The sequence below is a fragment of the Pollicipes pollicipes genome, unplaced genomic scaffold (genome assembly GCF_011947565.3).
Source record: "Pollicipes pollicipes isolate AB1234 unplaced genomic scaffold, Ppol_2.1 Scaffold_3447;HRSCAF=4054_pilon_pilon_pilon, whole genome shotgun sequence".
Taxonomy (NCBI): domain Eukaryota; kingdom Metazoa; phylum Arthropoda; class Thecostraca; order Pollicipedomorpha; family Pollicipedidae; genus Pollicipes; species Pollicipes pollicipes.
The window spans coordinates 36,184,843-36,210,140 of NW_023596297.1; the positions used below are offsets into that span (position 1 = coordinate 36,184,843).

General features: G+C 57.6%; 1 protein-coding gene across 1 annotated transcript; it reads left to right on the plus strand.

The window, feature by feature from the left end:
* The first annotated feature begins 83 nt into the window (after positions 1-83).
* Positions 84-25,268, plus strand: Pcf11 (Pcf11 cleavage and polyadenylation factor subunit). Its single transcript, XM_037215467.1, has 27 exons — positions 84-544; positions 3,875-3,994; positions 6,590-6,772; positions 6,954-7,220; positions 7,555-7,602; positions 9,221-9,274; positions 9,636-9,767; positions 11,560-11,675; positions 11,997-12,559; positions 13,064-13,196; positions 13,546-13,685; positions 14,087-14,157; positions 15,035-15,160; positions 15,643-15,707; positions 15,856-15,895; positions 16,216-16,242; positions 16,392-16,447; positions 17,162-17,333; positions 17,915-18,866; positions 19,228-19,314; positions 19,774-19,951; positions 20,515-20,741; positions 21,093-21,205; positions 21,620-21,736; positions 22,115-22,994; positions 23,226-23,314; positions 25,074-25,268. The coding sequence occupies exons 1-27, from the start codon at positions 392-394 to the stop codon at positions 25,266-25,268; spliced, it is 5,304 nt and encodes a 1,767-aa protein (XP_037071362.1). The 5' UTR covers positions 84-391.
* Positions 25,269-25,298: the final 30 nt, after the last annotated feature.

The window sequence follows — 25,298 nt, forward strand, 5'->3', positions numbered from 1 at the left end:
GCTTGGACAAACAAGTGTTCATTTAGTCTAAAAGCACTCATTTCTCTAAAAAGTGGTGGCAGCTTACACTGTGGTCGCCATTTTGAAGTGACGCAAGGTAGCGAAATGCGCAGCATATTGTTGTGAAAGGGCATGGGTGGAAATGGCGGCGGAATGGTGGTGTGAATAGTCGTGTGCGGATGTGGTTGACTGCAAGGACTCCGATCGGACAAGAAGCTGGCTTTCCGCACAATTCAAAGTGCTTGGTGACGATGTCGCTATTTTCAAACCGTTAATAGGACATCATCTAACCTTTGCTTGTCTGTTTCTGTTCCGGTCCTTGGCGCGCGACCTGAGCATATGCTGGAAAGCTTGCAAGTTCTGTTGTTTCTGAGTGGTGACAGTTGAAAAAATGGGAGAGGAAATAGAGAAAGAATATCTCTCTTCTTTAAAAGACCTTACCTTTAACTGCAAACCACTCATCAATATGTTGACACTCCTTGCTGAAGAAAATTCGGTGAATGCACCGGTGATCGTGCAGACCATAGAAAAACACTTGTCGAGGGTGAGTGCTGTGCAGCTTTATTAGAGACAAGGTGGATTAGAGCTGAGATGGTTAGGATAGCAGTCATTATCATGGTGGTGTTTTTACTTGCAGTGGCTTGTTTGATGCAAGTTTACTTTTGATGTGAGTGCATTTGTTTTTTAGTTGCATTTCAGTGTAGGTATTAATGGTATTGATTTAATCTGCAGAAACTTATTTGGAGTTCTGAATTTGTTCACAGTTCTAGTAATGTTCATGTCTTGTATGTTCCTAAATGAGCCTTGGTAACCAGGGTCAGAAAAAAAGCTGGAGGCATTATTGAGACATTCCTCTGGCTCTGCTGGTTTTCAACAGTTCAAACTGGATGAAGCTAATGTCATATAGTTTTGAGAGTGTCATTTTTGTTGTCATCATCAGGCAGTAGTTGTGGCACAAGTCACTGATGTGTATACCCTGCAGATACTGTATTTTGTTGTTTCCAGGTGCTTGTAGCATCATTCTCCTTCACCCAGCTTTTTTAGCTTTACTCAGATTCTCTTAGCTTGGCTGTTGTCATGTGCCAGTCATTAATATATCAATGAAACAAAATTTTGAACAATAACTGAGCTGGAATAGAGTGATGCTTACCTTGGACCAGACAGGAATAAACACCTTACATGGTCAAACCTCAGGACTTTGCTAATCTTTACACAGACATATTGTGCATGAATGGTTGACCTTAGAGCAGGGAGTATATTCACAAAAAAGCAGGGGGAATATGCCATCTTTCCTTGCAATTAAGTAAAATGTTGATTGTAATGTTAGTCATAGTGGAACTTTTCCATTTCAGGACAACTTGGAATATTGTGGACTAAATATATGTATACCTATATTTTGTGTGTGTGTTGGTGGGTGGGTGCTGTGTATGTGTGTTGTGTGTGCAGTGTCAGCACACATCCTCAATTAGAATGAGAATATTGAGAATATTCTTGTGTTTAAGGTTATACTTTTTAAATATTTCCTGATGTGTAGTAACATGCCTCATGCAAATCTTGCTACCCAATATTGAAAACTTAGGATTGTTCTAAGTTCTCTCTAAGTCTAAGTTCTCATGTTATTTCTCATTCCCCATTCAATACCAGTGCAGCCCATTGCTCAGTTTGTGTGCAATGTATATGTCTATATTTAATGATATTCTTATGAAATGAAGATGTCATGTTTCATTGCATGTTGACCAGTCAAATGCCAGTTTGCAAAAGCTGCACTTTGAAGATGTGAAAGCAAAAGACTAGCCGTCATAGCCTTGCAATGTCACGACAGCTTTGGTGCACCAGTATCATGCTGTCAATGTTAAAACCTTTTGTATGCTCTCATTATCCTAATTGTTGTGTCTGCAAAGTAAGATAATATAATTGTTTTATTATTATGAATGGTGTTCTCTGCTCTGATGTTCTTCCTGCTTCATGCTGTGCAATGTCACAATATCGATGTGCCTGTATCATGCTGTTAACATTCAAACTTACTGAGTGGTCATCCTAATTGTTATATTGATGATAAAGGATGACATGATTCTGCTGTTTACTTATTATGAATTGTGTTTTGTTCTCTAAAGAAGATGATCCAGGTACAATATGTCCATTTAAAGGCAGGCAAAATCCTGTAAGTGTAACAATTTGCTTGCATTTTATAGCAAGCCAATGTTTCAAAAAATTATGCTGTGGCAAAAATAATTTCAGGCTAGCATATTGTAAGCAAATGTTATGACAAACCAACTAATATTCAACACAATTTGGCTTGGCCTGAATTTGATGCAAACAAGAACAAGGTCAAGTGTCCTAATGTGTGGTAGGTGATCATGAGTTTTATGGTTGTGTAAGGTGACAACCTATGATATTCATCAATGTGGAAGCTGGGATTGGTTGCACATATTCTCCAAGCATGTGTTTATTGCAGTTTGTGGCATAAGAGGTGCACTGATGCTTTAGCAGTGAAGCTATTGAAATATGTCAATGTGGCATTAAATGGATAGCATTTGTGAGAATATTTGTAATGCAATCAGCTTTGTTGTCTGCTATACCAGAAAGCAAGCATAGCTTTTCAGTTTTGCCCATATTGTGTTAATCATGGTTAAAACTTGTTGAATCATTTACTGATGAATGCTTGCCAACCCTATCCACAACATGAGTATCATGGTTTTGCTTCCATTAGGTGTAACATGCTTTGAAGCATATCTTTTGGGTACATTTAAAAAAGAAGACATGGCTCCAAGGCTAGTATGCAGTTGGGTACTGCATTCTAGAGCAGGTACTCCATTGTGATAGCCTGTGTATTGTGCCACTATGTGGTTGTGTTTGCACCTCCAAGACATTATTTACGCCAGCTGGTGGTGTCAGGAGTAAGCTTTGTTACTTATATAGCAATGTTGATCTAAAAATATTGATGATGGTTGCAAGTTTTGATTTCCAGAAAACAAATGCTAGATCATGATGAACTAGGTCATGTGGCATGCTCAGCAATGTGCATAACACCCATAGAAAATGCTGTCCTGCAGACTGCATCTATGTCATGTTTGTCAGAGAGATAGGATATTTCACGTCTGCCACCTCAGGTCACAGACAGGCAGCTCTGGTATATGCTCATGATTCATGTATTGCCTTTTTGCTAGATGTTATGTTTGTGCTGCACTGCTTATGCATTATTCAAGGATTGATGTCAGATCTGGGTGACCAGAACAGACAGAGACAGATGTGAAAGTAACTGCATGCTGTAGGCTTATATGCTGTTTGCAAACCTCTAAGCAAGCCAAACACTGCCATATGTCATAGGTGATTGACAATAAGTGGCCATGCCACTTTTACAGAGCTGGTTATGAACACAATGCTGTGGTCTAAGCTGACACAGACTGGACTGTGAGGTGTATGGAGGTTTGCAGCCAAGCGTATGGGATCAATATTCATCTCATCCATTTGTGCCTTTTACAATACATAAGTGGATTGAATAAATCAGTTTCAATGCTGAAGTAATGGAGACCACAACCACCAATGTCATTTGGAATTGTTACACTAGTTCTATGCATCAGGGAGCCTCTTCCTCAACTGTCATGGAAGATGGACATACCATTGTATAGGAAGGTGCCTTTTGGAAGCAGCCTGGCCTCATTTTCTGACATTTTTGTGCATCTGCATGATGAAACTTCTGTCTTACCACTTAACATGCCTCTCACAATGTGTCTGCCTGTTCCAACAGTGGTTGGTCTGGATGCAACTTTAAAGGTGACCATTGCACTCAACATACTTGATATGCTTTGGATAGGTCTCTGGCTCTGCATGTGAACAAATCAATACATGTACCATGCCTGGACATTGTTCTCAGACGGACTACAAGCTGCCATGTCTGTACCTGATGGACTCCATCCTGAAGAATGTTGGCAAGGAGTACCTGCAGCTGTTCACCCAGAACATAGTGTCGACATTCGCCGCGGTGTTCGAGAAGGTAACATGACGCGGCCGCACCGAACGTGCCGCTAAACCCGCCTCTTGCAGCAGTGGCCGGCTCCAGGGCCGGACGGCACCGGCGGCTGGGGCGGCGGCGAGGCCAGACGGCGGCGGCTCGGACGGCGCACGGCTCACTCCCCCGGACAGGTGAGTCCTCTCGGCCGAGCTGTGCCGCGCCGCCCTCCTGTGCTGGCCCCTAGTCCCGATCTTGGGCACTAGATTGGTTTCTGGGTCTTCGGTCTTGGTCTCTGTATCTGTATCTGTCCCTTCCTCTGTCTCTTCCTCTGTCTCCGCCTCTTCTGCCTGTGCCTCTGTTTCTATCCCCATCTCTGCCTCTGCGTCTATCTCTGCCTCTGCTTCTATCTCTGCCTCTGCTTCTATCTCTGCCTCTGCTTCTGTCTCTGCCTCTGCCTCTGTCCCTGCCTCTGTCTCTGTCTCTGGTTCTGCCTCTGTCTCTGTCTCTGCCTCTCACACTCCCTGTGCCCACCTCTTCCTGTGTCTGCCTATTTCTTTGTTTTTGCCTCTACTTCTCTGCCATTGTGCTGCTGTATCGTTGCCACTGCGCCGCCGTGTAGGGGGAGGGGCAGTAGGCTGTAATGTTGAGCACCACGCTAAATACACTATCTCCTCTCTCCCATGTCACCTTTGGTCGGCACTGTCTGTGTAGGTAACAGCTCATTGATACCTATTGGGATAGCCGCATATTGTGCATTCATTGTGTTCTAGGTGATGCTTAGTCTTATTTGCTGTGAAGGACTTTGGATGTGTTTGAGACAGCCGCGTTACGCCTATCGTTCGCTGACCTTTCGAAATCACATGCTCGTACAAATTGTTGCATCCGGTCGAAGATGACTAGCAACTGCAGGCTAAATATGAATAAAACACCATAGCAATTTTGCCATTCGCAGATATGACGTTAGACACGTTGTCATTTTGTCCTTTGAAGTGGTCTGCGTGCTTTAGGCAGTTGTGCGGTTGAGACGTTTGGAGAAAATTGATTTCGTCAAGCGGCGCCAAAGAATGTGGTGGCACTTCACTATCATTGAGATGAAATTGCTTACTCTGAGTCACCTAACCCAGTTGGTTAGTTAAACATGTGGAACATACCGTAATGATAAAGACGAAACATTGCGTTCAGTGATTCGCACCCGTCCTGGATGTCACCGGCCTCAGCATACCTGACTGGACATTCGCTTCCGGCAGCGTGGTGCACCAGCGACCTGTTTGGCGTCTGCCAGTCACGCTCCGTGGCCGCCGCACTGCCGGGAGGAGTGTGGCCGCTGAGAGTCGAGCCCAGCCAGACCGAGCCGAGCCGAGCCGAGCCGAGCCGAGCCGAGCCGGGCCGAGCCGAGCCGAGCCGAGCCGAGCCGGGCCGGGCCGAGCCGAGCCGAGCCGAGCCGGGCCGGGCCGGGCCGAGCCCAGCCGAGCCCAGCCCAGCCGAGCCGAGCCGAGACCAGCCCATCCCAGGCCAGCCAGTGTGCTGGCGCCGGCCTGACCGCAGCGTCCGCAGCAGCGAATCGCGTGGAGCCCCTGCCGGCGTGCAGATGGTCGGGCAGGGGCTTGCCAGGCCATGCCGGAGCCTCGGTCCACCATAGGTGGTCTGCCGTGTACCGATGTGCAGCGTTTTATTGCAATAAAACAGTTGCACCAGTGTGTACAGTGACGCTTGCACGTAGTCAACATGAACACACGAGACCGAGAACGTTGTTTGAATTGACCTGATGAAGTGAACCATTTGATTACCTCTGGGCACGCGGCTCGCGCAAGTTCTAGGGCAGGACTGTCATCTCAGATGCAGCATATCCTAGCCGCGGCTGACCCTCGGGCAGTCACCGACGGTGGATATGCTGCTGACGATGAGGGCGACCTCCGGTCATGTCGACTGCTTTAGAGATTGTTGCCCTCAGAGATTTAACAAGCCGTCGTAGCGAATTGCATACTGCATGACAGAAGGGTTGACTGGCGAACCCTTTAGTACGTGTACCGGCGATCCTGGGCCACCACGACTGGTTCGTTGTGGAAACAGTAAATGATCCTGAAGAAGCCCTTCCTGCCAGGGTGAGAGGCAGGCGACGCAACACAGCCTCAGATGCTGAGCGCGTCGTAAAGCCCCAAGTCCAACGCCACTTTAACCACCAACGTAACAGATATTGAACACATTGACACTCCTTCGTACTCGGTCTGGAAGCAGCACTAGTCCACATTGTGTCCTGACCCCGACCAAGGAGAAGACGGATGCGAGTTGCCTTCACTGTGTACTTGGTCGCTTTCCATATACCGACCCAACGGCCCCCGAGGGTAGACTGGCTGCACCCTCGACCTCGGCTGCCGGAAGCGTCCGCCTTATGTGAAGCTAATGGCGCTCGATCTCTTTTGCAGACAGCGAAAGTCTCGTGGGCTGCGTTGCGTATTTTTGTGTCCGTCCTGCGTGTGGTGGAAGCGAGGCGACCATGTGTGATGGCGAATGGAAATAAAGTGCGTGGTGTGACGCGGGCGAGCTGCCGGGTGCCGGCCGATGCCGTCTGTCGGTCAGGGCTGAGGGGAGCGAGCAGGGGTCCGGCGGCGGCGGGGTGACCCCACTCATAACCGGCAGGTCGACGAGAAGGTGCGGGCGTCGATGTTCCGTCTGCGACAGACTTGGTCAGGCGTGTTCCCAGCTAAAAAGCTGTACGCGATTGACCTGCGGGTCCACAGCATTGACCCGGCCTGGCCGGTGATGAGCTCCGCCACTGCCAACAAGAACACAATCCACATCAATCCGAAGCTCTTCAAAAAGGTAAACCTCCAGAGGGGCTCTTCGGACCTGCTTATAGACGCCTCGATTTTTTCAGAAGCCCAGAATTTTTTATTAAAAAATTGAATTCATTTTGTCCATACTTTGCCGAGTTCCAAGATGCTTCGGGTGTTCTTATCCTGGGATGTAGCGGGCTGCAATTGACAGAGGCTGGTGCCGACAGGGCTCGGCGGCTGCTGCCTCTAGTCTTCCCGCCTCGTCTACGGCGCCTGCGCCGGCCGCGGCGCCGGCGGTCAGCCCCGCCTCCATGGACCTCATCACCGAGAAGCAGATGGAGCTGCTCAACTTGCAGATCCAGAAGGTGGAACTGGAGCTGCAGTGCGCCGGCTCCCGTCAGGAGCAGATGCACAAGCAGAAGGAGCTGCTAGAGCTCCGCACGCAGAAGGCCCAGCTGGAACTGCAGCAGGCCACCAGCAAGCTGAAGAACAAGGTGATCGCGGAGCCGTCTTCATTCCGCTGTCGCGATGTCAAAGCCCCACGCTCGTTCTCCAGCTTGTGTTATGATTCCCACATCACTGTCGTCGGGAGGCGAGGCGACGTTGAAGGTGATGCCAGTGCTACCCGGTCCAGTTGCATGTGGCGATTCGCACAGGTGCATAGCTGAGACGTGTCTGGTGTGCGAGGTGCTATCGAGAGAGCGCGGTGTGCTGCGTCCGAGGGAGAGCAATCAGGCAGTGTCTCGCGAGTGGTGACAGCAGCGGATGTGCAGCGTTGGTTGGTGTGGGGCGCTGGCCGTTAGACTGACGCCTGCCTTTCGTCTGTAGGGTGGAATGATGGCGGCGTCGACCACGTTGGGCGTAACGCAGGCTCAGGTACGCACGGTATTAGGGGTAGGGTTGTCGCTTTGTTTTCCTGAGCACTGGGCGTGGCGTTCGGACGAGAGTGGAACTTGCATGTGATCCGTCGTCCTTGGGATCCCCGCCTGTATCGCCTGGCTACAACTGTGTTGGTCGTCATGAATTCCACCCGGAATGTTCTGAACGCGATAACAGCGATATTGAGCGTCCGGGCTTTTTTGCGCTAAACCACGAATTCTGGAGACACGCTTGTGGTATGCCCTGCCTCGCGGAGTGACGTACGCGTATAGACTTGCTGCCCAACTGCGAAGCTTTCTCTAGTTGGGACCCCATTCATACCCCCCCCCCCCCCCCCTGTCCCCTAAGGCAAACGATTGGATTGTAAAGGTCTGTTGAACCCCATGGTGTTTGGCCATTAGAAACGCATGAAAACAGCTCCTATTCCAACTTGCTGGATTTGTTCTAGCGATTGCGTAGTGTCTTGAAAATCCTGCTCATTTTTTACGGTGGAAATTGCACGACTTGAACAGAGCGTTTCATTCTGTTCTCGTGAGAGGCAGAGTCCGTTGAGTAGCGCACCGGTCTTTCACCATCATATTGTGTTCGGAAACACTGACCTCGACCAGTCAAACAACGGCAAATTCATGTGGATCGTAACGTAGGGCAGGTCAGGTATCAGCAACATTAAATGACGTTTTTCTGATGGCTGGCTTGTGTTTGCATCGAAAGCAGACTGAAAGCAGTTCTGCCGTAGTCGACTAAAATGCGTTGTTTTAAGAATCTGACGGATGGAAATCGACTCGCTGATTGGATGAAATCATCGAGCTGATGCGAAAAGCATCATTGATTTGCATACAGTACCTTGTCCTGGCTCGCCATCTTAAATTTCGATTAAACAAAAGTTGTGCTCGACTACCTTGCTACACAAATAGGCGTCCTGCGCGAGCCTCTGTGAGGCCCGAACTACGATTTATTCTCCAAACCATGTTTACGAGTAGTCGCTCCCTCAATATAGATCACTTGGCCTATATTTTGAGGTGAGAATCTGAATCGGATCATGGCTGTGTAGTGTTGCTCGGAAGGGGAATCGGTATCGTGCATGCGGGTCTGGATCAGAATCCCATCTGGTGCGGGGTTCACCTCAAGCTTGCCCTGTCTGATATGGAGCGCCGTTAGACTATTCCAAACATGCGGCCAGAACCTGGACCAGCGCATGCCACACATTCGCCGGCCTTTAGCTGGAAAGAGGTCATTGGAACGAGCGGATGCCGCGTGGTGCGCGACAAACGCGACATCCGACAGCAACATGTGGCCGGGCCGTAATTATACTCTCCTTCCGTCATGCTCCTTATTTATGGGGATTATGCCGGATCTTTGTGGCGTTGCCAGCGCTGTTGGCCTTCTAGGAGAATGCACGGTCAAATCTGATGCGGCTCGGTGAGTCCTAACAGACGATGTCGGTGCCCTTTCCGTCTCGTTTTTGCTGCCATCGACTAGTGTGCTGGCGCATCGGTGCGCCGATGCCATGCGAATGCCGCGGCACCGCCACCGCGCGCCGCAGAGTGTAGGTGGCATCAATGGTTCCAAGCATTCGCGTTTGTGAGGGTTTGCCTGATGGTGGGCGTTTTTGCAGGTCACAGCAAGTCCGGTGTCTACAGTCGCCACCAGTAGCACAGCATCGCCTCAGGTAGGCCCCGCCCGAGCGCATCACAAACAGCCATCAGCGTACCCGGACGTGCGATATCCCATGGACACTCAGACGCCCAGCACACTGTCCTCGGGAGACCCCCAGACGTTCTGGGCACGGTCAGCAGGACACCCTCAGGCGTCCCGTACAGCTCCCGGGACGTGTGCATGCGTTCCGCACGCTGTTCCTGGGGACAGAGCGCTGGGGCTTTCACTCGCGACGCACCCCTGACCGTTTCTCGCTGCACCGTCCGGGCAGGACCCGTGTATGACCCGAGCCCGGCAGATGCTGCGTCCGTTGCGCAGCGCCGCCGCCATTGTGGCGTCGTGGCCTCCCCATCGACTGACGCGTGCCGTTGCAGCTTGTGGCGGCGCAGGCCGAGGCGCGGGCGGCGCTGGAGGCGGCGGCAGCCGGCGCGGCGCAGGCCGAGCCGTCGGCGCGCGCCGCCGGCGACCGCGGACGTGCCCACTCGTCCGCACGCCACAAGTCTAAGGTGGCTGCCGGGCCCGGTGGTGGGATGGACGCGGTGTGGCACGCTTGCTGGGCACGGTCGCCGCTTGGGTTGGTGTGCGGCGGCAGCACGTGGCGGTGGTGTTCCCTCCCGGGCGCGCGCGGCCCGTGGGCTCCGAGTCGCGCGGCGGCGGCAGGCGTAGAGCGGTGCCATCCTGCTGTCAGGCAGCGTCGCGCGAGTGGTTAGGTGGTTTGACACAGGTGCAAGTCTAAGATGTCTTGTAGGTAACGTCGATTTCGATTTGAGTTGGTTTGGACGAGGTGCCGCCCAACGGTTTACATGGGCGGGACGGGAAAGCCAGACGAATGTTGCCCACTTACGGGAGACTCAAAGTCGTTTAAGAATTGGCCTCCACACGACTTAGACGTCGCGGACGTGCCATTTCTCCTTAGGTATGACCATATTTTGGCGTTGCTGAAATGCTCATCATGCTCGATGGATCAGCTTGCGCGCAAAGCTTTGAATACAGCTTATACACAATCTTGTCACCTGCCGGTGGGAGCCGCGTGGAGCTGCAAAAATGACCCCAAAGACTGTTACGTAACAAGCATGTCGGTCGAGTAGCGCAAGCAGGCAATGTTCTTCTTCGGCTTACGGTATTGTTCGTAACGGCCGGCATGTGCCGTAAATGTCTATGAAAGCGAAATAGTGCTGTTCATGTCAACCATACAGGCGATAAGATCACCATCGTCCCACGTTCGCTACCTTCTCATACGATGGTTGATGGTTCTGCATGCTGCAGCGTTCGGCTGTAGGCGCCTCTCGCAGCGGGGGGGGGGGGGGGAGGGGGAGGGAGGGTTACCTGCGGGTACTGCTAGGGTGGCACACGACCTCCAGCAGCTGCTCAGCATCCGTCACCACCTGTTATAGGGGGGAGGGGGAGGGCTCTCATCCGCTCAAACGGGCCGGTCGGGTGTGCCCCTGGCACGGATATCATTGTGATCGCGTGCGGTAGCATCCCCAGGCTGGGAGCAGGAGCATAACAGGACTTCCTAACCGACCCGCTCGGTCGCATCACATCCAGTCTTTTCATTGCGGCCAGTATCGAACGCCACGCTGGACCAGCGATGGCGGAAGTGCACATTATCAGCGCTCGGTGCAATCAATACAGAACACGTTGCCATCGATATTAAGTTTGACACCACTGAAACGCTCTCCTTCCGCACAATGCTCCTGCCAACAGAGGCTGCGGCGCGAACTCCCGACGTCTTGCAGTTTGTTTTGCGCTCAGTTGTCGGGGTCCATGAGCCGCGGCATGTTTGGCACTCAGTTGTCGGGGTCCATGACCCATGGCCGGTTGTCTCGCCGTGTGATACACAAACGCCGTCACGGCGCTGGCTGTAGAGTGCTTGCCCCAACCTTTGACATGCTAACATGTACACAAGCCGGGTCAGTGTGTCGGTGTTGGTGGCTTCTTCTCGTGTCGCTCGCTGTTGGGGACGTGCGGTGGACGTGGTGCATGCTGCTCGTAGACGAGAGGTGTTTGGTTGGTACGCGCGCTGATCAGACGTCACTCGGTGTTACCAAACACGTTCTGCTGAAAAACTCGTGAGCATGCTTAGGCTTCTCTTTTTGCGCTCTGCGACAATTGCGCAGCGTGTTGAAGTCGTTATCAGCATTTGACTCGTTTGCCATGATAACTCTTGTGCCCGAAACTGTGACTTCCATGAACTGTCGCCGCGGCTGCTGCGCCACAGCCGCGCTACGCGTTGCCATTGCAGCCGTTTGTCTGTGTCCCGGCCGCTGACCGTCGCCGCCTGTCGTCCGTCCGCAGACGAAGATGACCATCCGACCGGCGCAAGTGATGACGTCAGCAGCGCCTTCAGACCCGCGCTCGGCGGTGGCGCGCGCGGACCCGCGCCAGGGCGTCAGCCGCGACCCGCGTCTGCAGCGCGGCGCCGCGCCGCCGACGGCCAGCGTGCCGCCACCGGCGCCGACGCCGACGCCGGCGCCGGCGCCGGCGCCGTCGCCGTCGCCGGCGGCGCGGCCGCCGCTGCTGCCGATGCCCCGTGTGGCGCCGCCGCCGCCGCTGATTCGTGACACGACGGCGGCGGCGGGCAGGTCGCGGCCGCCCACGCCGCCGCCGCCGTCGGTCAGCCGCTCGCCCCGCCCGCCGGCCGACCGCAAACACGGCGGCGACGAGGGCCGCGAGAGGAAGCGATCCAGCAGGGGCGACAAGGACGAGCGCTCGGCCGCCGAGTCGCCGGTCAGGGCCAGGAGCAGGGACAAGGCCAAAGACAAGGACAAGGGCAAGACGTCCAAGCACGAGTCCAAGTCCAAGTCGTCAAGCTCCCCCAGCTCGAAGAACAAGGATTCGGCATCGAAACAATCAAAGAAGTCGCTTGAGATAGGGAGGGAGAAACGCAGCTCGCCTAAGAGCAAGTCAGACTCTCCCAAATCCAAGCAGGCGGAGTCACCCTGCCAGAAGCCATCTGAGTCCCCGAAGCGCAAGCGAACCGACTCGCCCAAGCACAGGACGACTGACTCGCCCAAGCGGTCGGCGCCCGACTCGCCGCGGCTCAAGCCGGGTCAGTCGCCCAAACGGCGGCACGTGGAGGAGCCGGCGCGCCCGCGCGACAGTCCCGCCATCGCTGAAGCTCAAAAGCTAGTGCCGGAGGAGGAGGACGAGGACGAGGACGAGCCGGCGTCGGCAATGTCGCCGGCCCACAGCTCGCCGGTCGAGGACGAGACCAGCCCGGCCGTGTTCCGACGAGCTAAGAACTCGCGCTCGCGCCGGTACAAGCAGCATAGCTCGTGGAGCCCGAGCCCGGAGCGTGCGCAACAGGACGTGGACCTGCGCCAGCTGGAGCCGGCCGCTCACTCTCCGCCGCCGGCCAAACGCCGTGAGTTTCACCTGGGACACCATGGAGGAGCTCTGTTCAGCCGGCGTCGTGTTGCGCTGCTCTCAGATGTGTTTGATCGTCATCCTCGGTGGCTTTGCCATCGATTCGCCCCCGCAAAACTCTAAAATCAGTGAAATTATCGGCTGGTGTGCCACCTTTTGAAGAAACGTCATATAGCCCTAGCTGTGAAGTGTGTCGTAAAGCCTCATTGGCAACGAAATCAACACTATACTGCCACCCAGCGCCCCTTGCTTGCTTGCTTAGACATTTATTGTGCGTTGTCGTACCTGTTGCCGGTGACGCCTCATTGTGTGGCAGTACTGCTCCGCGTGACTGGCTGCTCCGCTATAACGCAGCAGTCGTCTGGGCGCCGCGGCCCTTCTCGCGCGTGTAGCTCTGAACCTGACCCGGACGCTGCGGCGTGTGCGGCGGCAGGGCGGACCTCCGACTCCAGCGACATGGAGAAGGAGAACGTCAACGATGTGGACCTGCGGCAGCTCTCGGGCCAGACGGTGCCGGCCGCCGACAGCCAGCCCGCCGCCGACAGCAAGAAGTCGGGCTTCCACGAGTGAGTGGCGGCCTCCCGAGGCCGTGGGCACTCCGACGTCCCCCACTGTGATAACGCGACCGCTGTGCGGCTGGCTACCTGGAACAGATGTAGGTCGCTAAGAAAGCTGTTAAGAGGGTGTAGGCGCGTCACTTCAGTCATGCGTCCGTTTTTGTGCCAATGCAGCGCCGGTCTGCGATGGTGGGCGCGACTGCACTGCAGCTGCCGCGATGGTGTGTGCGAGAAGGGCTCTCTTCGGCGCGCGCGCCATCGGTGTGCTTGCGTCCACGGTCTGCCGGCGCCGCGCTGCGTCTAGCCGCAGCCTGCGCCGCTATTGATGTCCGCCACTGACCTGGCGTCGACACCGCAGTCTGTTCGGCTCAGAGGACACTGACCTGCGCTTCGTCGAGCCCGCCTCGGGCGGCACGGGCGGCTGGCGCCAACTGAAGGAGGCGCGGCCCGACACGTTCAAGTCGCCGCTGCGTGCGCGCGCCGCGCAGCACACGCCCGGTAAGTTGTCGGCCGACTACCGGATCCCTCGCCGCGCCACCGCCGACGACGCAGTCCCGGCCGCGGCCGCCGCCGGGCCGGCCGCGGCGCCGGTTGCCGCCGTCGCCGTGGCGGCCAAGCCGCCGCCCCCGCAGCCGCCGCACCCACCGCCGCCGCCGCCGCAGCAGCGTGCCGCGTCACAAGAGGGCCCGTCGGGCGCAGGTGAGCGAACGCCGGTGCGCTCGTGGTGGAGAGGCGCAGCTGGTGCTCCTGGTGGTGGCGGCGGCGGACGACGCACGGGTCTGGCGGGCGGCACGCTCCACTCGGCTAACGGGCGGTGGTGGTGACGGTGCCGGGCGCGCGGCGAGCGACGCCAGGTGGGAGGTGGCTGGGCCGGGTCGGTCCGGTCCGGTCCGGTCCAGTCCGGCGCGGGCCGACCGCCGAGGCTGCCGTCGTCACTTGTCCCGCGCACCGCGGCAGCGGGTTCGGCTCGGTGTGTAGATCCAGTAGGTTTTACGAGATTTTTTTTCTTAATCCTGAAACCTTTGATTTGCGACCCACTCACGCTGTATCAGGCTATAGGTGGTCGCGTTTTTGTAAGTGAAGACTTCTATGTGCATTTGTTTCTGGAACCAGCATAAAGGATATTAAAGTGTAGCTAAGCTACCCGTACATTTTTCCAGACTTCGTGGCCTTGGGTAAAGCTCACTTGATTACTAAACAGTCATTGCTGCATGAAATAAACTGGACTTGGTCCTTGTATGCAAATATGGCGTGGCGAACCCTAAGCATACTACCCATGGTGTTATGGCCTAGGGCAACTAACTGCTGGATATGTACATTGGGCTTTGCAACATTTGGTTTATATGAGGTCCGTTCCGCAGGTCCTCCATGGGTTTGGCAAGGTCAGGCGTGGTTTAAACATTGTTTTTGTGGTGGTTTACTTAAGTGTTGCATGTGTGGTGCCTGATTTTATATTTTCTTTTCCCGTTTGTTCGATGGGATGGTTATGTACAGGTTATGTTGCCTTTTTTATTCCAGCGTGAGGTAACGAAATCACTCAGGGTTGTCGCGATGGTAGTTATGCGAAGCCATGAATCCGTTCTGGGATGGTGTTCGATGCTTGAAAGAATTTCACAACGCATGATTTTGAATTATTGCCATCGGTCAAAATACCAGTCCAATGGCCTATGCCAGAGGTGACAGCGCGCGTGGGCTCGCTCTGTCGGCGGAGGTGCCGCGCGTGGCGTGCTGACCGGCGGCGTCGTGTCGGCGTAGGTAGCGACGTGGACCAGCGTGTGTCGCCGGCCGGCCGGCCAGCCCGGCCGCCGCTGCTGCCGGCGCCGCAGCCGCTCGACCTGGACGGCGAGCTGCGCACGCTCGAGGAGTCGACCGAGGCCACGCAGAAGAACATTAAGATGATCCTGCACCAGGCCGAGGAGCAGCTGCGCTCGGAGAACATCTCCTGGGAACAGTACAACAACATCCTGCAGCAGGTGCGCGCGCTGTCCGGCAGAGGACGCCGCCAGCCGCTCCCGGCCACAGCCGAGCCTCCCCGGCGTGCAGTACGCCTGCTGTAAGGCCAGTAGGCACAGTTCCTCCCGCGTGCAGCGTCGCTGCTTGGTACTGTGGTGTTCATGGATTCGAGGATTGAAATGTCTGGTCACGTGGCCTCCCATCCGTCGAGTAGTCTCTAACAAATCTGAATTTTTGCTCAGCTGTCTTAGTACTGCCTCTCCTTGCACCGCACAACCTCATGTGTAAAGATCACTGGCGAATGTGTGTTTGGATTCGTCTGCTCATCACCAGTACTGTAGCCAAGGTCGAGCCGTCCGTCGTGAGCCGGCTCTGAAGAGCAGGACTGCACCTCTCACTTTAACGGCACATCCAACTGGTCTTGAATGCGCCGTCTTCCGTGTCGTTGTCGCTCGTTCCCGCGCGCTTGTCGTCGTCGTGACGCGGCCTCGGCCGTCATCAGGTGATCCAGCTGGGCGAGCGGCAGAAGATCCAGGAGCGGCGCACGCTGGAGCGGCGCCAGAGCATGTCCGAGCGCAGCCGGCGCGACAGCGTCTCGTCGGCGGCCAGCAGCGTCGCCGATGCCGACGACCGGCGCCCGACCGACACGGACGAGCGTGAGCCCAGACACAGACGTGAGTGGGCCGTGCGCGGTGGGAGGTGTCCCGGACCGCAGTCACCACCAGACAGCTTGCCGACAGGCGCGCGTGCACCAGGTACCAAACACGGTGGCTGCATACAGCATCGTTGCAATTTGGGATTATGCTGGTTTTAAAACGGTCTTGACGTTGTGAGTGCCGAGTGAAAGTGCCGCCGAATGGCCCCGTTGTCCAAATGCTCCAATGTCCAAATGTCCAAACGTCCAAATCCACGATGGCTGGGCACCTTTACATATAGCGGTGCTGCCCTGGGCGCCGGGGCGCGTCCTATCCCGGCCGTGGCTCTGCGTCCTCTCCCCCTCCTGTCCCGGGCGTGGCTTGCGTCCTCTCCCCGACTCTCGCAGTGCCGCCTGACGCCACCTGCCGTACGGCCGCAGAGGAGCCCGGTGGCGGCGGTGGTGGTAGTGAGCTGGGTTCCCGCGCCTGGGACGAACCGTCGGCGGCTGGCCGCGGCAGCGGTGGTAGCGGCGGTTGGCGCCGGCCCGGGGACTCGCGTCCGTTGCTGCCGCTGCCCGGCCGGCCAGGCCCGGCACCGCCGCGGCACGGGCCGGCCGGCTTCGGCGCGCCGCCCGAGCAGTACCGCGACCAGGATCACCGGCCACACCCCAGGTTAGTTGGCGCCGACACCGGGCGCAGACCCCAGACGCCGCCGCGGTGCGTGTCGAGTCCAACGCTTGTTTGCATGCAATCTTATCTGGTCCAACCCGTGTGAATCTTGGTGGGTGTTATATTGGGATTTTATTAGGTGAGTGTAAAGCAATAATTAACAATACTAGGAATGATGTGAGTGTAAAGTATTAGTTGCCAAGCTGCTTGCTCGACATGCACTCGTAAGGATGGATAAGTGAATAACACAAATACCGCTGGAGCTGGTGTCCTTGGCGGTGGTGTGCTGCTGGATGTGTCTGACGCCTGCCTGCCTCTCCTGGCTTCGCGGCCGGTGGCGAGTGTGCTGGTGTGTCTGACGCCTGCCTGCCTCTCCTGGCTTCGCGGCCGGTGGCGAGTGTGCTGGTGTGTCTGACGCCTGCCTGCCTCTCCTGGCTTCGCGGCCGGTGGCGAGTGTGCTGGTGTGTCTCACGCTTGCCTGCCTCTATTGGCTTCGCGGCCGGTGGCGGGTGTGCTGGTGTGTCTGACGCCTGCCTGCCTCTCCTGGCTCCGCGGCCGGTGGCGAGTGTGCTGGTGTGTCTGACGCCTGCCTGCCTCTCCTGGCTCCGCGGCCGGTGGCGGGTGTGCTGGTGTGTGTGACGCCTGCCTGCCTCTCTTGGCTCCGCGGCCGGTGGCGAGTGTGCTGGTGTGTCTGACGCGACGTCCCCGCGCCCACAGTGTGTTCGGCCCGTTCGCGGGGGCTCGGGGCGGCGGGCGGCTGCCGCCGACTGGGATGCGCGGCCGGCCCGGGCCACCGTTCGAGGAGGAGCGCACACTGCCGTACCGCGGCCGCGGCCGGGGCAGAGGCCGGCCGCAGCCGCACCACCCGGCCCACGGCCGCTTCGAGGAGGTAAGGCCGCCAGAGCGCCCGGGTTGGGCGCTGATGGCGCCGAGTGGAATGGGGAATGGAGGACGCTCGGTTGGTATTCTGGTAGATGTATGGCGTGGTCCTATAGGTTCTTTTCAAGTAATAAGAAAGTCTGAATGATTAGATGAGAGGATTATTGAATTCATTCAGTGGCCGCTTAGCACTGTAGACACAAGAGACAAGATCCCGACCGACCTGGTTACAAATGGAGTCTGGTGGTGAAAGTGTCAATCCTCCTCTCCTCAATCAATCCTCGCGGAAAATGCGCAGCTGGATCTAGGATCTTTCTCTATACTAGTAACCGCGGTCCTGCCTGATAATTGTTACGGTTACGGAAAATGCGTGTTATGATCAGCGGTCCAGTCTGGCGCTGAATGCGAGTGCGCGGTCCGCCATCTGTGTGCTGCGGTCTGCCGCACTCAAGGTGATGGGCTCGTCGAAGTGGCCGGGGCGTTCACGTCGTCTGGCCGCGCCGTAAGTGGTCGTCGTCACGAGGCGAGCCCGGTTCGTGACCGAGTTCTCGCGTCGCCCTGACGGCACCACCGCCGCCTCTCGCCGTGCAGTTCGAGTTCACCAACGAGCCGGACCTGCCGGAGGCGAGCGCCGACGACCTGGCTCAGGTGGAGCGCGACAAGGCCGACACTACGTCCACCTTCATCAATGAGGAGCCCAAGGAGATCCGCTGGTACGGCGAAAACTGCATCTGCCTGCTGGGCTGGGACGACCCGCGCATGCTCTTCTTCAAGCCGGGATCGCGCCAAGTCAGTGTCGACGGCCAGCGCGTGCTCTGCCGCTTCAACGACAAGTACTCGGAGGTGCTGGTGGACGGCGTACCGCACCGCGTCCGGCTGGGCGGCCCCACGAAGGAGGTGTTCATCGACGGCCACGGCCACCAGGTGTTCTTCGGCGGCGAGCCGGTCCAGGTGAGCCTGGACGGCCGGCAGCGGGCGTTGAGCGTCGACGGGCCGGCGCCGGGCGTGGCCATCGGCCGCCGGCGCACCGACCTGCTCGCCGGCAAGATCAAGCTGATCATCGACGGCAGCGAGACGGTGCCCATCTACCTCGACTGCAAGCCGCAGCGCTTCGACGTGGCTGGCAAGCCGCATGTGCTGCGCTTTCGCGACGGCTTCGAGCGCATGGAACTGAACGGTCACGTGATGCGCACCGAGTTCGGCGGCTTGCCGCTGCCGGTGGTGGTGGCCGGCCGCAAGCACTACATCCGCCTGACGCGCGTGCCGGTGCGCGTGAAGCCGGGCCGGATGACCATGAAGGGCATGCACCCGCACGTGGCCGGCTGGCCGCTGCCCTGGGAGGACCGCGAGCTGCAGCAGCCGGCCGGCGGCCGGCCGGCACCGCCGCGCGACGACGACGACGGCTCGCAGGACGAGCCGTTCGGCCGCGGCCGGCCGGCGCCGGGGCCGGGGCCGGGACCGCGCGCCGCCGCCGCCGCCGCCGGCGGCCGGCCCGGCCGTCAGCCCGCCTGGGACGAGCAGAACGACAGCGACTCGCGCGGCGGTGAGTGTACGCTCAGGTTGACCTGGGTTTGTGTCTAATGACCTGCGCGCGATTGGGTCTCGAGGCGCAGTGAAAAGAGCATGGTATGATGTGGCCTGGCGTTTGTGATGACACGGCGCGTAAAGGCCGGCGCTGCGGTGGTGCTAATGGAGCGACAATGACAGGATAAGTCGGCGGAGTGTTCAGATAGGTGCGTACATGGGCCACGATATATCCCCATATGTGCAACATGCTGCGTACCCCACTGAGACGTTTGAGGCAGAGTTTCTTGCAGCAGCGTTTACATATAGAACTGCCGAGGTGGAACTTGCTTCAAATCCAGTGGCATTCTTTTGCGGTGGGTAACCTGATTGCCTTTCAGCATCTTCCAATTTGGACGTCCTCACCAACATGCTGCCAACGACGGTCAGCAAGCCATCAGGCCCGTCATACCACGCTGAAAATCCAGGTACGTACTGTTACGCCTGCCCTCTGGCTGGATATCAGCGCCCAGTTCCGCTAAGACAAACGTCAGCATTGATTGGCTGGAGCGACACGCGAGGAGTAGATGGAAGGTGGCCAGAAGGAGTCAAGTTGGCATGGGTGGTCATATTTTGGCTATGCGGCACGGACTGCGGTTACATTCCTGTCCGCTGTTCAGGAGGTCGTTTGAGATCAGGCTATCCGTTCGATCGGAGCTTGGCCTTCTGTATGCAAACCACTCGGATTCGAATTTTGCCGCGCAAGACTAGCTTCCAAATATGTTCAGAAGATATTTAGATGGGGGTGCCAATCTTATGATGCCTTTCCTGCCCGTTGCAGGTGAGGTCATTTTGTGCGTTGCTTGCGCTTGTTGTGTGTACGTTCGCGGTGTGCCACGCGTTTTGTTGATAACATGTGCGACGGCGTGACTGTGGCCTCCTGACAGGAGTGGCGCTGGCTCCTGGTGCGATCGGCATGGACCTCAATGTTCTGCTCAGCAAGCTGGAGCAGACCGGCCTCATCAAGTTCCCCAGCGCTGGCAAGGGCCGCAACAAGAACAATAAAAAGGAGGAGGAGATTAAGAACATCAAGGAGATCAACTGGAAGGCCGAAAGCCTGAAAATGTGAGCTCCTCGCCGATGCTTGCACAGGGCTTGTCCAGTTGACACGTCTTTTATTTTGCAGTGTTATGTCCTGTGTGCCCGTTTTGGGGCAAGTTTCTTTGTGAGATTGCAATGATCAGCTATATTAGCAAGCCTTGCCGGCGAGGGGTGTTTGCTCCCCCCCCCCCCCCCCCCCCGTGAGCAGTTCTTCAGGACCACGGTTGCGTAGTTTTTAGCGTGTTCATTTTGGAGTTGTTTGCCGTCTTTCCCAGTCATAGCGTTTGGACTGACCCGAATAGTCACCTCTAGATGCTACCTGTCTGCTGGTATTTCGAGCCTAGCTCAATCAGTAGCCAAACAGCGACAGTGTAGCACTGCCGGCAGCAGCACCTTCAGCAGTGTCGTTCAGGGCAGCCCGGGCGCCGGCAGCGCCGTGTGGAGCGCTGTGGCGTCATCTGCCGTCTGCGTCTGGACCCGGCGACGGTGTCGGGGTCTCGCGCGGTCACCACCCCAGACCAGCTGGACGGACAGGTCAGCGCTGCTCGACCTGACCTGACCTGACCGGATGCCTCCGTCTTCGCCAGCCGACAGCCGGGCCTCATCAACCTGCTGTACTCGGGCATCCAGTGCTCGTCGTGCGGCTCGCGCTTTCTGCCAGAACAGACGGTGCAGTACTCGAACCACCTGGACTGGCACTTCCGCCAGAACCGGCGCGAGAAGGAGGGCACGCGCCGCGCCCAGAGCCGCCGCTGGTACTACGACCTGGCCAGCTGGATGGCCTATGAGGAGGTGGAGGACGCCGACGACAGGGGTGAGCGCTACAGGAGGCGGGCAGCCGGCCGCCCGCTGGCCAGGCTGAGCGGCGCTTCAGGAGCTGCGAGTGCAGCTGCGTAAGGGATTTAGAATGGGTGGGCGCGAGGACGAGTCAGGAGCAACTGACGTCTGTGAGGTGTGGTCAGCGCCGCGTACTGTCTGTCAGGCCGCGCGCACGTGGGGCAGATGCGTGGGGGTGAGCGGGGTCTGTCGGAGGTGACGTGGCCAGCCGTCTATGGCGACCAGTGCCGCCGTCGCCGTCCAGTGTCTGCTGGCGTCTGGGGGAAGTCGGCGCCGTTGTCGCGCCCCGCTCGGCACACGGTGACCCGTGTCGGCGCGGCCGCCGCAGCGGACCCTGCGTTCGAGCAGCCGGAGGCGTTGGAGGCGACGGAGGAGGCCGAGGATCTGGAGTCGATGTGCTCGGCGCCCGTGGGGCCCACCGAGGCTGACAACAAGTGCCAGGTGAGAGCCTCGCCGCCGCTGGTCGAGCGACCCGCGCTGGCCTCCGCTGCACCGCATGGGAATGCCAGTTTCAGTGTAAGGATCGGCTGTGATGCCTTTGGGGCAATTTGCTTGCGATAAAGCGTTGTGCCGGTGTGTGTACCGGTAACGGTTTATGAGCCGCGAAATGGAATCTGCGAGAAGTGGTGAATGTCGAGCTCGTAGCCGTCTTTGGTGCATTTGTGAACCGCTGGAAACCTCTATGCAGCTAGAGAAGTGTCCTGGTAGCCTAGGTAATTAGAGACAAATACGCGTGACATTCGGTGCAAGCTTATCTATAGGCGCGGTAGACAGGGACGCACGCCGCCTTTTCTGGTCCAGTATCCCCGCTGGCGTCCATGGGAAGTCCTGACGGAACGCCGCGTCGTGGCGCAGGTGTGCGGCGAGACGCTGCGCCAGTTCTACCACGAGGAGTCGGAGGAGTGGCATCTGCGCGACTGCATCCGCGTCGAGGGCAAGGCCTACCACCCGGGATGCTTCGAGGACCACAAGGTCAGTAGTGGTGGCACAGAGGCATCACGGGACAGCGGCAGCAGCCGCAGCGCCGTTACGCTGCGTAGACTCAGTTATCGTCAGTGAGGAACATTGTACTGAGCTGCATTATTTCGATGAGAACAAATCAACGCACCATCGCTGATTCGGTCGTAATCGAACCGGGAAAAACGGCTGTGCCGTGCAGAGCCATGATGTGCGCGAGCGGTCATGTTAACCGAGGCACGCGTATTACGCCGTATTTCCTGTGTCGCTCACGGCTGGTGCAGGAAGCCGACGCCTCCCGCATGTCACACAGCATCGCGTGGATGAGCTGCGCGGACCTCGCTGTGCGGGATGCCGGCGCCGTGGCTGACAGTGTGCCTGGCGCTGTTACAGACCACGCTGCTGCTGCAGTCGATGAGCCGCGACAGCACGGACGACGCCTCCGTGGACACGGCGGCGGCCGACGGCAGCCTCGCCGCCGGCGACGAACCCGCCGACGACGCCGAGCGCAAGCCTTCTGCTGATGAGCTCAAGGCGGAGCCGGGCGCCAACATTAACGCCGACGTCGGCGACGCCGAGGCGGGGGTGAAGGCCGCAGGCGCGGAAAAGCCCGCCGAAGTCAGGACGGAGCTGGATGCTGACGTAACTATGCATGATGTGGACGCGAAGAAAGAGGAAGCTGAAGGTAATGCTGCCCGGGACGCTGACCTCAGGGACGAGAACGCCGGCGTGGAGATGGAAGACCCCGACGTAAAGACAGATGACGCCAACGTCAAGACAGAGGACACTGAAGTCAAGAAAGAAGACACTGACGTCAAGCCGGAGGACGTGGCGACAGCAAATACTCCCCTTGACAACGAGGAGAATTCCAACGTCAAACGGGACGATGCGGCTGCGAAGGCAGAAGAGGTCGCTGCGAATTCGGGCGGCGCCGTCACGGAAGCGGACAGCTTGGCGGGCTCTGCCGCGCCAGCGTCGGCCGAGGTCAGCGGGATCGACGCGGAACAGGCCGGTGCCAGTGTCCCGGACAAGGAGGAGGCGCCCGGCGACGGCGACGGCGACGGCGACGGCGACGGCGACGCCACCGCTGCGCCGGAGGACCGGAGCGTCGCTGCCGTACCGCTGGTGGCCGTGAAGCAGGAGCCGGAGGACGCGGAGGAGGCGGCGCCGGAGCCGCAGTTGGAGCCGGAGTCGGGGCCGCAGTTGGAGCCGGAGCCGGAGCCGCAGCTGGAGCCGGAGCCGGACGTGGACGTCAAGCGGGAGCCGGCGTCACGTGACCCGCCGCCGCCCGCCGAGCAGGCCGGCCGCAGCCGAGGTGAGTGAGGCCGGCCGCTGCCGTCTCAGCGGGAGCCGGCGTCACGTGACACGCCGCCGCCCGCCGAGCAGGCCGGCCGCAGCCGAGGTGAGTGAGCCGGCCGTCGAGCAGGCCGGCCGCAGCCGGGGACGTGAGGCGGCCGCTGCCGTCTCAGCGGGAGCCGGCGACCGACGTCGCCGGGGCCCGCAGTTGGTCGTGACCTCGTCTCAGCCGGCTCGGTAGCCAAGCTGGTGAACCGTCGTGGTGGGTTCGGCGGCGGGGGTGGTGTCCGGAGCAGGGTAAGTCAGCCGCTTGGCGCTTGATTTTTGACTAGACGATGGCGTATTTAAAGCAGATGTATGTGTGCTTGCATTGATCTCGGCCCGTTTCGTCTGGGAAATCTCAGCCGAAGGAAGTAAACAGCTGTGGGTATTTTAAGAATAATCCTAGCTTATGGTGCCAGTTCCCGGCGCCGCTCGATTGCTACTGGTACTACAGCATTTGCGTTTTTTCTCGATGCAGCCTGCCAACTCTGACATCAAATTGGTCTTTGAAAATTGATTGACACCCCCACCCCTAGCTAGACTGTGACCTATTGAACATTGAACCGTGACCTACTATTTGTTGTCTTCTCGCCGGGGCGTTATGAGCTGCATAGCTTCAGATAAACAAATAACTCGGAAACTTGTGTTCATTGCTATACTTGACTTTGTATGATCACCTTCCCACTCACCTTTTGTGCACCGGCTACTGCTAAAACTTGCATGGGGTGTGTCCAGCAGCATCAATGCTGGGACCTTCGACCTTTTATGGCATTTTCCACCTAACCTGCAGCATTGGCCCCGTGACGCTGCGGGGCGGCGAGCCGGATGCATTGTTGGGCTTGTTTTGCAGAAAGTGAAAGCAAACTCCGCCTGCCGTGCCAGCATGACGCGCACTGTACTGCGCCTACCATGCTGCAGTACTGTATGTGCTCGAAGGCCGCTGGCTTTAAGGCTCTGATGCTGTTTTGTACAATACCGTCCACCCCCCAAGCAGTTTTATTAAGGCTTTCCGTGTCGCATTTTAACACCGAAGCACTACTTGCGTGACCTGTGCGCAAGAATGGCTGCAGCTGGATGATGAATGGTTAGGGACCTTGTTTGCTTGGCATGAGTATGGGTCGGGCGCCGTTTTGTCTCTTTACTCTTGTCGCCGGCATTTTATCGTAGGTCGACCCAGCTCTCCCGCCTCTTCCCCCGAACCCCCCAACTCCCATCCCCCTCAACAAAAGGCAGCTTCGTTGGAGGAAAAGTAAATTAGCCAGCATGCAGACAGTAATACATAAGATGGCATCCTTCTCGCTGCTATGCAAATGATTGTTTCGCGCGTGGCGCCGTCATTCAAAATGTCAGTTTGGTCAGTTTGTGATAGTGAAAAGGACACTTTCTATAAAACTATTGACAACGGTGTCTTTTTTCATGCTGAATACTCTGCTTGTGTGCTACGTCTTTGACAAGTTGGTGTTGGGTTGCGCATTGCGGTCACAAATCGTATAATTTTAGTTTTACATTTCATGTAACACTTCAGTCTCAGTGTTTCTTTTATTTATGTAGTGAATTAGGTGTAATCGCGATACCAGCAAACCCATGCCTGTATCACTGTCATCGTTGGACAAAAGCAATGCAAAGCACCTATATGTTTTAAACGACGCATCCACTAGTCTTGCCGTTCGTAACGTGTTAATTGCTAGCGTTCGTTCCGGGCGTGACCACAATTGTCTCTGGCGCAGGAGGTACTCGTTTCACACGGGTTGCCACTGCACCGCGCCTGCTGCTTGCACCGCCCGGTAACGCCGGCGGCGGCCGCCTGTGACGGCGTGGCCGACGGCCGATGTCGCCGACTGACGCGTCGGCTGTTGTTGCAGCGTCGCCGGCGGCGGCCGACACCGAGCCCGCGCCGCCCGCCCTGGCGGCGGACCCCACAGCGCTGGGCGGCGCCCCCTCGCCGGAGCCGCTGCTGGACGGTAACGTGTCGGTGCCGCGCGCGCTGATGGACGGTAACGTTGCGGTGCCGCAGGCGCGGCCGCCGCTGGCCGGCCGCATCCGGCTGAATCTGGCGGGCGTGGCGCCTGAGCCCGAGCCGGAGGGGCCCGTGTTCGCGGAGCGGCCGCAGCCGGCGGCCGTCAAGCCGGCGCTGATAGGTCGCCAGCTGACCGAGGTGCCCACCAAACACAGGGGCGACGAGGAGTCGGGCATGTGCGTAGTCATGTGAGCTGCCGGCCTGCTGTGTGCGTGGGGAGTT